The sequence below is a fragment of the Drosophila guanche genome, unplaced genomic scaffold, assembly GCF_900245975.1.
Source record: "Drosophila guanche unplaced genomic scaffold, DGUA_6, whole genome shotgun sequence".
Lineage (NCBI taxonomy): Eukaryota > Metazoa > Arthropoda > Insecta > Diptera > Drosophilidae > Drosophila > Drosophila guanche.
Genome location: NW_022995748.1, coordinates 2,766,999 through 2,780,593, shown reverse-complemented (window position 1 = coordinate 2,780,593; position 13,595 = coordinate 2,766,999). Strand labels below are relative to the sequence as shown.

General features: G+C 47.7%; 3 protein-coding genes across 3 annotated transcripts; all 3 read left to right on the top strand.

Annotated features, from left to right (window-relative positions):
- The first annotated feature begins 3,061 nt into the window (after nucleotides 1-3,061).
- On the top strand, nucleotides 3,062-4,486 carry LOC117584551 (odorant receptor 23a). Its single transcript, XM_034273503.1, has 2 exons — nucleotides 3,062-3,968; nucleotides 4,022-4,486. The coding sequence occupies exons 1-2, from the start codon at nucleotides 3,244-3,246 to the stop codon at nucleotides 4,449-4,451; spliced, it is 1,155 nt and encodes a 384-aa protein (XP_034129394.1). The 5' UTR covers nucleotides 3,062-3,243; the 3' UTR covers nucleotides 4,452-4,486.
- On the top strand, nucleotides 4,469-5,304 carry LOC117584552 (probable proteasome subunit beta type-2). The gene is made up of 2 exons (XM_034273504.1): nucleotides 4,469-4,641; nucleotides 4,702-5,304. Exons 1-2 carry the CDS (start codon nucleotides 4,545-4,547, stop codon nucleotides 5,235-5,237), a joined length of 633 nt encoding a protein of 210 aa, XP_034129395.1. The 5' UTR covers nucleotides 4,469-4,544; the 3' UTR covers nucleotides 5,238-5,304.
- A 6,232-nt stretch (nucleotides 5,305-11,536) lies between these two features.
- LOC117584101 lies at nucleotides 11,537-12,815 on the top strand. Its single transcript, XM_034272850.1, has 3 exons — nucleotides 11,537-11,620; nucleotides 11,674-11,736; nucleotides 11,790-12,815. Exons 1-3 carry the CDS (start codon nucleotides 11,580-11,582, stop codon nucleotides 12,748-12,750), a joined length of 1,065 nt encoding a protein of 354 aa, XP_034128741.1. The 5' UTR covers nucleotides 11,537-11,579; the 3' UTR covers nucleotides 12,751-12,815.
- Nucleotides 12,816-13,595: the final 780 nt, after the last annotated feature.

Genomic DNA, 13,595 nt, shown 5'->3' with positions numbered 1-13,595 from the left:
AACAACCACTTGAAAGGGTATGGTCTCCGATCACACCGCGAGACCTTAGGGTACATAAAGTGTCGCTGACGAAGTCCCCAGGGCCAGATGGAATTTATCCTAGAACTGTCAGGAAGATTCCAACTGGTATTATGCTACGCATAATGAACCTGATTCTTTGGTGCGGAAAGCTACCTGTACCCATCCGACAGGCTCGAACCATCTTCATTCCGAAGAAGGTACGAGCATCTCGACCACAAGACTTTCGTCCTATAACGGTACCATCTGTTATGGTCAGGATACTAAATGCCATTTTGGCTTCCCGATTGACCCTATCAGTCAATTGGGACCCGCGTCAGCGAGGGTTCCTACCAACAGACGGATGTGCCGACAATACGACGATAGTCGATCTGATTCTGAGGGACCACCATAAACGTTGTAAATCATGCTTTATCGCCACATTAGATATAAGCAAAGCATTTGACTCTGTGTCTCATGCAGCGGTTATTAATATGCTAACCGCTTACGGTGCCCCTACAGAGTTTGTCGACTACGTACAACACTCGTACGAAGTCTGTGGCACAACGCTCAATGGAGAAGGATGGAGATCAGAAGTGTTCATCCCTGCAAGAGGTGTTAAGCAGGGTGATCCGTTATCCCCCATAATATTCATCGATCGGTTGCTTAAGTCCTTCCCCAATGAGATTGGTGCCACAGTCGGAAATGCCATAACAAACGGAGCAGCATTCGCAGATGATCTAGTCCTATTTGCGGAAACTCCAATGGGGCTTCAAAAACTGCTGGACACGACTGTAGACTTTCTGTCTTCAGTCGGGCTTACCCTAAACTCGGATAAATGTTTTACAATTGGAATAAAGGGGCAACCTAAACAGAAATGTACTGTGGTCGTACCACAGTACTTTAAAATAGGTTCGCGCACGTGTCCAGCTTTGAAGCGCTCAGACGAGTGGAACTATCTAGGCATAAAGTTCACTGCAGAGGGGAGGACCAGGTACAGTCCAGCCGAAGACCTCGGTCCAAAGCTGTTGAGACTGACAAGATCCCCCCTCAAACCTCAACAGAAAATGTTCGCCCTCAGAACTGTGCTTATCCCACAACTCTATCACAAGCTTACGCTTGGAAGTGTGATGATAGGTGTCCTGAGAAAGTGTGACATACTGGTACGTTCGGTCATAAGGAAATGGTTGGGTCTTCCATTGGACGTGTCAACCGCATTCTTCCATGCTCCTCACACATGTGGGGGCCTCGGCGTGCCTTCAGTTCGTTGGGTAGCTCCCATGCTTCGGATGAAAAGATTGAGCAATATTAAGTGGGCCCATCTCGGTCAATCCGATACGGCCAACTCTTTCTTAGAAGACGAACTGAAGAAAGCTCGAGGTAGAACTCTGGCTGGAGAAAGTGAGTTGATAACACGTACAGCGATCGAAACGTACTGGGCGGACAAGTTGTACAAATCTGTTGATGGTAGCGGCCTACGTGAGGCGCGACAATTTCGTCCGCAACACGGGTGGGTGAGTCAGCCCACGCGTTTNCAAACGCAGCAGCATTTTCAGATGATCTAGTCCTATTAACGGAAACTCCAATGGGGCTTCAAAAACTGTTGGACACGACTGTTGACTTTCTGTCTTCACTCGGGCTCACCTTAAACTCGGATAAATGTTTTACAATTGGAATAAAGGGGCAACCTAAACAGAAATGTACTGTGGTCGTACCACAGTACTTTAAAATAGGTTCGCGCACGTGTCCAGCTTTGAAGCGCTCAGACGAGTGGAACTATCTAGGCATAAAGTTCACTGCAGAGGGGAGGACCAGGTACAGTCCAGCCGAAGACCTCGGTCCAAAGCTGTTGAGACTGACAAGATCCCCCCTCAAACCTCAACAGAAAATGTTCGCCCTCAGAACTGTGCTTATCCCACAACTCTATCACAAGCTTACGCTTGGAAGTGTGATGATAGGTGTCCTGAGAAAGTGTGACATACTGGTACGTTCGGTCATAAGGAAATGGTTGGGTCTTCCATTGGACGTGTCAACCGCATTCTTCCATGCTCTTCACACATGTGGGGGCCTCGGCGTGCCTTCAGTTCGTTGGGTAGCTCCCATGCTTCGGATGAAAAGATTGAGCAATATTAAGTGGGCCCATCTCGGTCAATCCGATACGGCCAACTCTTTCTTAGAAGACGAACTGAAGAAAGCTCGAGGTAGAACTCTGGCTGGAGAAAGTGAGTTGATAACACGTACAGCGATCGAAACGTACTGGGCGGACAAGTTGTACAAATCTGTTGATGGTAGCGGCCTACGTGAGGCGCGACAATTTCGTCCGCAACACGGGTGGGTGAGTCAACTTTAATTGTTGCTTGATGAATTGTTGGTCAATGCCAGTTGGGGAATTATTTCTTGGCACAACTTTATGCAGTTCGACAGTAAAAATGGCCACGTAAATCGGAGATATCATAAAACATACAAAGTTCTTAAGCACATTTCGGGGATCTGACCCCGAGACACATTTAAAACAATAGAATCGAGCGCCATTCCGGGCAAATTTCCTGTCTTTGCAGCTCCAACTTTTAATTGCAGCATTAACGCCCGAAGTGGCAACAACAAAGGATGTAAAGGGGGGAATGGTCGTCATTACTTGAAGGGCGCTAGAAAATATGTTTTTAATTGCGGAAATATTTCCATTTCAAAAATGGATGTGATAATTATTCAGAATTGCGCAAATTTCCATCACATTAAAAGTGCAGACAATGGGGATAGTAAAATGCAGCTAGCGAATAATGAAGCCGTGTTCAAGTGCGGAAATGCTGAAAATTATTTCAATGAAACAGAGCTAAGTGGTTTTTAAGTGCCCCAACGGTGGCAGGAGAGCTCGAATACGGACACGGACACGGACAGGGACACGGACACGGACACCACTCCAACCGGCTAGCTTTATAAAATGCAAATGGAAAGCGACAAATGCGTGGCATCCTGCACAAACAGAAGTGTTCAGATTATAAACTTACACCGTGCATTGCATATTATAAGTATTAGAATATTAAATATTTACTAGGCAAGCTTTGTGGCCATTTGTCATGGGGAAATGCAGCTGGCCCTTGAAGGCTGCAAAATTATTTAATTGTCAGCTAATAACGCGAGTCTTTGATGTCGCTAATTGCGCGAATTGCGCGAATCAGAAGGTGAAGGTGCTATAAAAGCTGCACCAAACTATTCCTGAACCACATTCAGGGCGAGTCAAATTGCGAAATGGCACCTAGGGAGAGCCAGATCCCGACGGGGAGTGACTACTTTCGAGACCAGTGGCGAGCCTGGCGCATTCTTGGCGCGCTGCAGCTCAATGCCCGGAAGTACTGGAGTGGAGCCACGGCTCTCAACATCTTCGTGGCCCTGTTCTCGCCTTCGCTTCTCCTTTCGATGTTTAGCTTCGATACGCCACTGGAGAATATCACCAACTTCAGTCTGTCGATAACCTCGACGGCCACTGTACTGAAGCTCGGCCTGTACGTGGTGCATCTGGGAAGGCTCAGAGAAATGGAGAAGATTATCGCCAGGCTGGATGATCGTGTAAAGGGAGCAGCACAGCAGCGATGTCATCGCCTGATGGCCAAAAAGCTGCGCAAATTGTCAAACGTTTTCCTGTACACTTACGGCTTTGTGCTCCTGAACTCGGAATTTTCATTTCTATTCACGCGCGAGCGGAGCTTGCCATTTCCCGCGTGGTTCCCCTTCGACTGGAAGAACTCCACGACCAACTACATCGGAGCCCTGTGCTTTCAGTTCGTCGCAATATTATTTCAGATTCTGCAGAACTTTGCAGACGACTCTTTTCCGCCGGTGGCCCTGTGCCTATGCGCGGAGCACTGTCAGCTGCTGAGTCTGCGCATCTCCAGTATAGGCCACGAGTCCAACGAGCAGGAAGCCAATGACGCAGAGCTCGTCCTATGCATCAAGGACCAGAAGGATCTCTACGGGTGAGCACCTCATCCGGCCATCTGTGGATACCCGTAGATAACTTTCGTTTCAGATTGCTTCAGCTCACAAGCGCTCTCATCTCGTGGCCCATGACGATTCAGTTCTTTGTCATGGCCCTCAATGTTGGAGCAACCATGTTCGGTCTGGTCTTCTTTGCTGAGTCCATTCACGACCGAATGTACTTCGCCTCATACCTGTTGGCGCTCGTTATGCAGACATATCCCATCTGCTTCTACGGCAGCCTCTTGGAAGAACGCTTCGGGCAACTCCACTATGCAGTCTTCTGCAGCAATTGGGTGAACCAGAACCGCCGATACCGCACCAACATGTTGATACTCGCGGAGCGCACCAAGAGTAATCCCCGCCTGCTGGCGGGCAACCTGGTGCCCATACACCTGAGCACCTTTCAAGCGAGCTGCAAGGCGGCCTACTCTTTCTTCACCTTGATCGGCAACACACGCGACAGGGCCAAGTCGAACTAGGTTACCTGGCTACATAACTCACAATTTAGTTGTTCAATAAATACACAATTCACCTTGCACCTAAATCAATTGTGTTACAAATTTGCCGTTGGCATGGCCATGGAAACAATTTTGGGCATCAGGGGACCGGACTTCGTGATGCTTGCCTCTGACACAATGCAGGCCAAGTCCCTGATCTTCATGAAAGATGGTGAGCTAATGTCTGGTGAGCTCGCTCATTTCCTGATGATTATCCTCTTGCTCCTTGCAGACCAATCGAAAATACACAGACTCTCGGACTTCTCCATGATAGCCACAGTGGGCGATGGTGGCGACACCCTGCAGTTTACGGATTATATATCGAAGAACCTGCACCTGTACAAGATCGCCAACGGGTACCACTTGAGTCCACGTGCAGCAGCTCACTTCACCCGCAAGAATCTGGCCGACTATATACGCAGCAATACCCGCTACCAGGTGGCAATGTTGCTGGCAGGCTACGACGTCGTCGAGGGACCCGACCTGCATTACATCGACTCCTTCGGAGCTGCTCAGTCCATTAACCACGCCGGCCACGGATGGGGCAGCGTTTTCTGTGGCAGCATCCTGCAAAGGTACTGGCACCAGAACCTGACCCAAGCGGAGGCTGTTTCCATCCTGAAGAAGTGTGTGGCCGAGATCCAGAAGCGTTTAATCATCAACCAGCGCAATTGGGACGTGTTCGTGGTGGACCGTAGTGGAATGCGTCAGCTGGAGAGCATCAATCCGGCCTCACTGAGCTTTGACGTTCTCAGCTTGAACTGGTAGAGCGGAATCACTGGGACCCGTCCTCAGTTTCTGAAAGCCTAATAATTGTGCACTTTATTTTGGTAAACTTTTGTTTTAATGCTCCAACAATTTCCCAGGGATTAGTCGACGTTGCCAGCTCGGATTAGAGTGGGTAAGCCTCTCGAGGGTGGGGATTTGCCCGGTGCGAGGAGTACATGGCACGGCTGACTGCGTCCATGTATTAGCATATGTGGCCTCCTCTTGTTCGCCACACACACAGCCGTACCTTCACTCGTACATGCCGTCTGTGTGGACGATTGTGAGTGGGTTTGTTTGTTCAACAATGACACATACTCGTGCAGAAATGGACTGGTGACTGCTACATGAAACGCCAACTGTTGCGAATCGGAAGCAGAAAAGCCAACATGTCTCTATTTCCCATTTGAACAGCATTCAGTCAGCCAGACAGACAGACAGTCTGTCATGGGGGTGGAGTCAGCAAAACTCATAAAAATGAGCACAGATTGCTGCAAAAATGCACTCACATTGTCCTGTGTTTCGCTGAGGTTGAGTCGCGAGGGTTTGCCGCGCTGGCCTGGATGGTGCTGGAGTCAGTTCTGTGTGTTGAGGTTTTCATTGCTAATTGGCTGCACATGACGGAGTATCACCAATTGAGTTGGTGCTCTGGCAGTCATCGGAACCGTGCAGTGCCAAGCGGACACCATTGCAGAAAGATTTCCAATGCGATTCCTGCCAAAAAAAAAATGAATGGATTGTGTCCATGCGTGGAACCAAAGCCTTTCAGCCATTTCGCCACCATTGAGTTGAGGTAAAACTGCATTTGCCAAAGTGTATAAAATGAGCTTCAGTATTTCATTCATTTGACATCATAAATTAGACTCCGCACGTAGTGTGAGTGTCTTTAGAAACTGTTTATACAGAGCTTCTGCAGCAGTCTCGTGGCATATAGAGCTGATTGAAGCATATATTTAATAGTTTTCTAGGAACAAATTAAACGTTTCTTCGATACATCGCGTCTCTAGGCGTCAGTGGCATCCGCTTCAGTATTGTGCAAAAGTTTTTTGGAGCTGCGCAACAACTTTTGACATGTGAGCGTCTCAAATGAGCGCTGCTGTCTCACGCCACCTTTGCCCCAGACCTGTCGCGCCATGAAATATATGCACGTGTGGAGAAAAACTTAGTCGGGGGCAAGCAGATAATGTGCATGTAAGCTCCCGTGTAACCAGACTCCGACTTCTGCCACCCCAACCGCGAGCCAGCCAGCAATTTGTGACGTTTAGGGGCGCAACGAGGCAGCGACTTCTTGACAGGACATTAACTTCCTTGCCGAGCGGAGCAGCTTCTTCGACTGTCTGGCTGCTTGCGGATGAGTGTGTGACGACTCTGATGATGATTCATGATGATGATCCTTGCAGTTTTCTTCTCCCTGTTGTTTCCGTTGCCATTTTCGTAGTCATTTTTCATTGGCAGAGTCCGGGCTGAGATGGGAGCTGTAGGAGGGGGCCCCTTTTTCGACAGCCTATTAGTTTTTATTATTTGTTGCAATTAGTTTCTCGGCCTCTGCCGGATACGGGCCCAGCGGCCTCTGTCCGTCTTTTATGACACTTTTGTGCACATTTTTCACCGGAATGAGCGTCATCTGTTGCCGCTGGCTGCCACGGCTGCGTTTTTCTCGCTGGCATTGACAACAGCCAAACAATGGCAGGCTGCTCGTACTATCTATGATAAATGATGGCCAAAAGTCAAAGTCATCAATCAGAGGGCCATGTTTTATGTGCCGCTCGCGGCCATTTGCCATTTGCCATTTGCCATTTGTTTCAAGCCCCATTCCACGCCCATCCAGTGGCATATGCAGAAGGATCTGGGCTCCAAGACAGATGGCAGCCAGAAGGATAAAATATAAATCGCAAGTGCGTAGACAGCCCAGGTGTCGGTGGCCGGGCGACAAGCATTTCGATTTAATTTTCATTAAAATTCAGCCATTAAATATGCAAAGGGTAAACTGCGGCCAAAGCCCATTAAAATTCCTTGAAGGCTGAGAGAGCCCTAACACCCGGATCCCTCCAGGTGACTCCTTTTCATTTTCGAGTGCTTATTAAAATTGCAAAGGTCCAGGATTTGCGGACATTATGATGCGGTGGATGCGAATTTATGCGGCTCGTAGCTGAAGCTGTCGTTGCCCAGACCCAGACCCGGACCCAGACCCGGACCCAAGCCCAGACCCAGACCCTGGCCTGCTGTTGCCAGCTGTGTCCTACTCGTAGCCGTTTTTTACTCCTGCTCGCTGTTTAATTATGCATTTTTATCTGGAAGTCGCTCGGACTGGGGCCAGGCCAAAGGCAGAATCATTTCGGGCATCCTTTCCCAGGGCGACAACACAGCCACTTTGCCACACGAGCTATGAAAACTGCAAATCTATGGCATCAGCAGCCTCGCAACACTGAGAGAAAACTAGCTACAAATAAAACATTGCATTTACAATTAGTTACAAGGGGCATCTACAGGCACACATGGCAACGGGATAGAAGACAGAATTTGATTAAAGTCAAAGGTTTTTGCACCACAGTTTTCCGCCATTGAAAGTCCCCCAAGGCATCGCCCGAGCATCGATTACGGCTGCCTCGCATTGATGTCACCAGCAGCAACCGATTGGAAGCCAACAATTGACAACTAAAGTTGCAATTAGGAGCAAGAGAAATCCTTTTTGCCCTTCTCCAACACTCCGTTCCACCCGTTCCGCCACTGGAACCACAGGAATTCAAAATGAAAGGAAACTTTTACGACAGACACACGCACCCGTGCTGCGTTCGTTCCGGCATGTCCCCGGTGAAGGTGCGCTCAGCTCAGGATTTTAGTTATGCAGGGGAAAATGCCTTGGGGAAATTAGTGGAAAACGAAAAATGTTGTACGCAAACATTCGTTTCAACCGTATTTTGTTTGGGGGGGGGCTGCTGGTTTATGGGACCCAGTTACATCGTTTAATAAACCTTACGGAATGGTGTTTATTTTTTTTCCGTTTGGTAAATATCTTAAATGCTGAAATTTGTATTTTAAGCCCTTGTTATCGGCAACGAGACAGAATCCATCGGGTAAGCTCACTGCCAAAATTGCATTTTATACCAAACACCCATCAATAAACGGCCTATAAATTAACCCACTGGCAGGCGATCGCGTCAATATTCTCCTCTGTTGCAATCGATTTTAATTCGTTGCATTCGATGGACATAAATCACGACACATGAGGGCTGCCTCTGGTCTGTGCAATCGATTGCCAGCGTTGAGCACCATCGACGGCATAATTTATGAGGATGCGCGGATTCCAGACCGCCATGGATCCGGATACACATGTGACATCAACAGGGACCTTCGTGACATTAATGCTGTCCTTCAGGCCTGAGCTTTCCGATGCCAAAGCCATTCACTGTGCCCGTCCCTGTGCCTGTTCCTGTGCCTGTGCCTGAGAGTACGCTTTAACATTGTTCAACTCTGACCATCTAAACTAGACATAGATGGAACACGGAAATATCTGTGAAGTTTATTTCTACTTAGAAATTTACACATTTATTCCAATTCATAATTTCTGTTGGGGTTGTGCAGTGCACAAATGTTTTCCTACCTCCAGCCGGGTTAAACTCTCAGCATATTTTATTCCAACAGTTTCATTCGTCTATTGTGCTGTAAAAAAGTTCATACATGTGTATATAATGCACTTCTTTCCATCCTCCACTGTATGTGCCATCATACATGATGATAATCCCTCAGACCAGCACTTCACATACTTTTCCCCATGTGCTTCTAAACTGCATGTGAAGCTTGGAAAAAAAATACATACAGCGTATAGGATGGAGAGGGAAAGGGAAAGGGAACGGGGAACGGGGGAAAATCCATAAAAAGTTGCAGTTAAACTTTTCAACATTTGTCAGAGTCAGAGGATTTGTTTGCCTTTGGGGCTGGCCAAAGCCAACATTCTGCCGGCTCTGGGATTGCTCACGCTCCCCATCTAGATCGAAAGAAACTCCCTCCCATGTCCGAACTCCTCACAGCCACCCCCTCAATTGGTCCGTCCGTCTGATTGTTTGCTTATTTTGCTCGTACGTCCCACTATTTGTTTTCTTTCCAATTTTGTAATTCAAACTTTTTCTATTGATTTCTTGGCACGCATGAACACCTTCAGCAACAACGGCGACAGCTCCGCACGGCGACAGCGGGAGTGGTAGAGTTGCCAAGTTCCCTTGAGCGGGGTGGGCCCGGGAGTTTCGGAAGGTGGGAGGGCATTCAATTTAAGTTGTGGCCCAGCGCTGTCCGGGGCCTCCCCATGGTGACCATGCGTGGAGGAAGTGCATGGAAGAAATAAAGTTCATAAAAAAACAAAAGAAGTGGGCGAAACTTTCCAATGCACTTAACACTCTGTTACACAGGAGGAAGAAAGGAAAAAGGAATGAAGGAAAACCTGTCAGTGGCATTGGCAACACATTTATTAATGTGTCAATCGGATTGAAGACCTCCGCCAGACCAGCCAGAACAAAACGATAAAGTTACACCCTGCTGCCGGGGCCTGTTCAGGGTTAAACGTGCCCTATCTGCCCCCGTGCGAGTGTTAATCAATTTTCTAAAAAAGAGAAAACACTTCCAGCCACAAAATGATTACATGACCCATCCCCCAATCGCAGCCCCCAACCTATTCACGGCCGCCGCAAAGGAATTGTAATTATTCGAATTGTTACTCGTCGCTTGCCTAATGACTATTAGCTAAATGAAAACATTGCGTGCCAGCGACATTTTATTTGAGTGGAGAGGACATGCACCAGGGCAGAGCCCACGCCACAAGGGGGGCAGGCCAGTGCTTTATTTGCTATATTTCATGCCTGCCTGCACTTATCTCCGATTGTTCATCGGCCGGGGCAGCCGCGGGCTACCCTGCTGGACTCGCCGAATGTAATTTGGCTTGGGGGAGGGTGAGCTTCGATTGCTCTTTATGTTCTAATTACTTGCCCCCTCACAAAAACGCCACTCAAATTTGAATTAAAATAAGTGGGACTGGACACAGTTGGCGCCACAACTTTTAATTACAGCCACACAAAATTGCAGATGCAGCGCGGCACTCACAACCTCAAACCCATATAAACCCTGCCAGAGCTGAGAGCTGGGAGCTGGGAGCTGAGAGCCCAAACCCCAAATGGGCATGGACATGGCATTTGGAAATCCAAATCCAAAAAGCATATTAATTGCGGACTGCGTAGGCGTCTACTGAAATAGTATATAATCGATTTAAGCATGGGCTTTATGTGGACAAGGGTCTAAATTGCAATTTCATGTATGACAAATGGGTTTCGGGTGTGGGTCTGAAAAGCAGTCAACTGTTGGGGCAAGGAAACAATATTCGCACTTTAAATTGAGTTTATTGAATGGGTATTTTTGCACAGTGCGTTGCAGTCCGAACAAAAGGAAGCTCAATCGATATTTTCCCATTCATCTGTGTCTTGGCTGAGCTCGGCAACTGGGGGTTGCTTCCAATTAGAAGCTGTTGCATGTAGCAATTGATCATCAAAATCAGTCTATGCGAGACAGACCCCATCCAACTGCATACCCGTGTACTCGTATTCGTACATAAACCACCCAGGGCTCGTTATTGTTGCCACTGGCTACCCCGTCAATTGCAGCTGGTGGTGGCTGCACCACAAAATTCAACGCAATTTGTAAAATGAAATCGATTCAATTGATTGTTGACTCCGACAAACACACAGCTCCCTCCCACAGCTATTGTGCAACGTCGAGAGAGAAGACCATCCTCGTCCTGAAGCTGGCGCTGAAACTGGCGCTACGAGCACGAGTTCGAGTGTACGTAATGCCAGGCGACGACGGTGACAGGTGTCTGAGGGAGGACGTGTTCATATCGCTGTCGTGCCATCCCGGCCTGCTATGTGTGTACATACACACACATGTTTGTGTTTCTGTGTGCACTGCACTTTGCTTGATTAAATTTCAATATTTACTAAAATGTCGCCGAACTCTTTCTGACAGCTCTGTAAATTTCATAACCGGAATCGACATAAAATATGGTCAACTGTGTGTAAATATAAGCTTGACAAGCTCATAAGTTGACTGAAACGGCTTTCGATGGTGCCTCGTTATCCCGCTCCTTTGTTACTGATCATTTGTTGCAGTTTGTCATTACAGAAAACGAAAAAGCACCTAGATTGTGTGGCAAACGGGTACTTGGCAAGCATCTCAAATGTGAAAACCAATTACTCAAGTCGTGATTTAGGAGATGCTTTTCACGTCAAAATGTTCAATTCACATTAAGTAATACGTCGGAATAGTTAAAAACAATCAAATAAAATTACAAGCAAGAAAAAGCAGATGGATACAAGTGAAATTCAGAAGATCGTCGTGGATGAGCGGTAAGTTCCACAGTTTACGATATTTCTTTGCATTCCCACGCCAAGCTTTTCAGAGATAGGGTTGAGAAAGGTTCATCCGAAGAGTGTTTATTTGATATGATGGAAGACAAGAGGAAGTGAGTTATGCAAGGCTTTTCTTTCCTTTATATTTCTACTCTTATTTCTCCAGCGACGATCGACAAGAAGAGCCCAAGACTGTTGACACAAATGACAAGGGAGCTAAAGACGATGAGTCCGTAGCCAATATTCAGAATCTTTTGCAAGCAATGGATCTGCGCATTGACCATTCAACAGATGAAACTGACACAAGTGAGTCGGAAAGCGATAAAGTCGTAAAGCAAGAGGTGTCGAACCTCTTCTCTGGCCAGCTTCCCATTTCTATGTGGGATTCCAGTTCGGAAGAGAACGAACCCGAAGTACCCGATGTCGATATTAATTACGATAACATCTTCGAGGACGTGAGTAAGCTGACGGCTGTGGAGAAGCACCTCCAGCTGCTATACAGACCATTCAGCTGTGAACTTGAAATGATCTCTCGATTCAAAATCTACGAGCTGTGCATCCTGATCACTGGCTCCCGCTGCGACACGGACTGCTATCCCTCGGTCACGGTTAAGACCGTCAATCCCATTGGCTTGGTCAAGATATATGCGGGCGGCAAGGCGGTGTCCACCGCCCTAACCGCCGAGTCGGCTTACATCTCCTTGTTCAAGGTGGTTCGGATGGTTGAGGAGCTGGACTTCAAGTTGGACGCGAAGAATCTCAGTCGGAACATTGTCAACGCCTCCTTTTGCATGCCCTTCGAGCTCGACCTGTACCTTCTGTGCGAGCAGCATCGCACGAAGGTGACCCGCAACTGCCGCACTCGTCCCTTTATCACTTACAACAATGAGGGGGAAAACGTAGTTTTTGCCGTCTTTCCCACCGGATTCGTTCTGGTCTTGCACTCGACCAAGCCCTCTGAAACCCGAGCCGCCATTGCTGCCTTCCTTCCGATCCTGGCCCAGTACAAGGACGGATATGCCACCCAGTCCAAGAAGATGGGTCGGCTATGCGGCGACATTTCCTATAAGCTGCTCTGGGAGCACAGACTCGAGGAGGACAAGGAAGGCCAGCTGCTCTACTCCTAGGACATTTTACCAGTTTCCTGCTCCCCGATCGTGGACGGGGTCTAGTTTGTTATGTTTCATTTCAGTTTTGTTCCTTGAAATACCGTGAACATTTATCATAAACCAAAGTTCGCTACGTGCACTGTTTGCACTTTCGAGTTGTGAAACTTGTTTAAATATGTGATTTGTTTTCCAGCCAACTGCTCCAGCTACAGATGCTGTGCGACCACCGAGCAGCCAGCGACACTGTGCAGCTGGCACCCGCTAGAAATACAGGGCTAGGCCCGGTCCAGGCCCAGAGTCGCCTCAGACATCATCCGGCCAAAGTTGTCCCAAACACACAACAAAACAACAAACAAATTGCTGGAGCAGTTGCAGCTGGTAGGCAACTGGCAGGCAACTGGGAACCCAACTGCAACAGGCGCATACATAAATAACGAAACATTTTCGCACACTTGCCGCAACTTTCTAGGCAGGATGTCACATTATGCGGCACAAGTTGTCTCTTCCCTCAAATACGTTTCCGACGTGCCACAAGCACCTACCCGAATACTCTCAGCCTGGACGCTGAACTTTGGGCCAACAATTCGTATTTAAAAATCTGCCATGCCTAATTACTTGAGTTGCATTTTTGAAGACGGTACTCAAGGATTTCATTTGAATATTTTATGAATGATGGTTTTAAAATAACTCATGCAGCTTTTGAGCTTTGAATTCAACAACCTAAAGTTTGAGGCAAGTGGAGTGAACTAAATGGCGATTTAGTTATTCAAAAGGTACACCAAGATATGTGAAATGAATCTCTCTTGGGTAACAGTTGAGATTGAGTTGAGTTGTAGGTTGGGTGAGCTTTTGCGGTTGTAAAG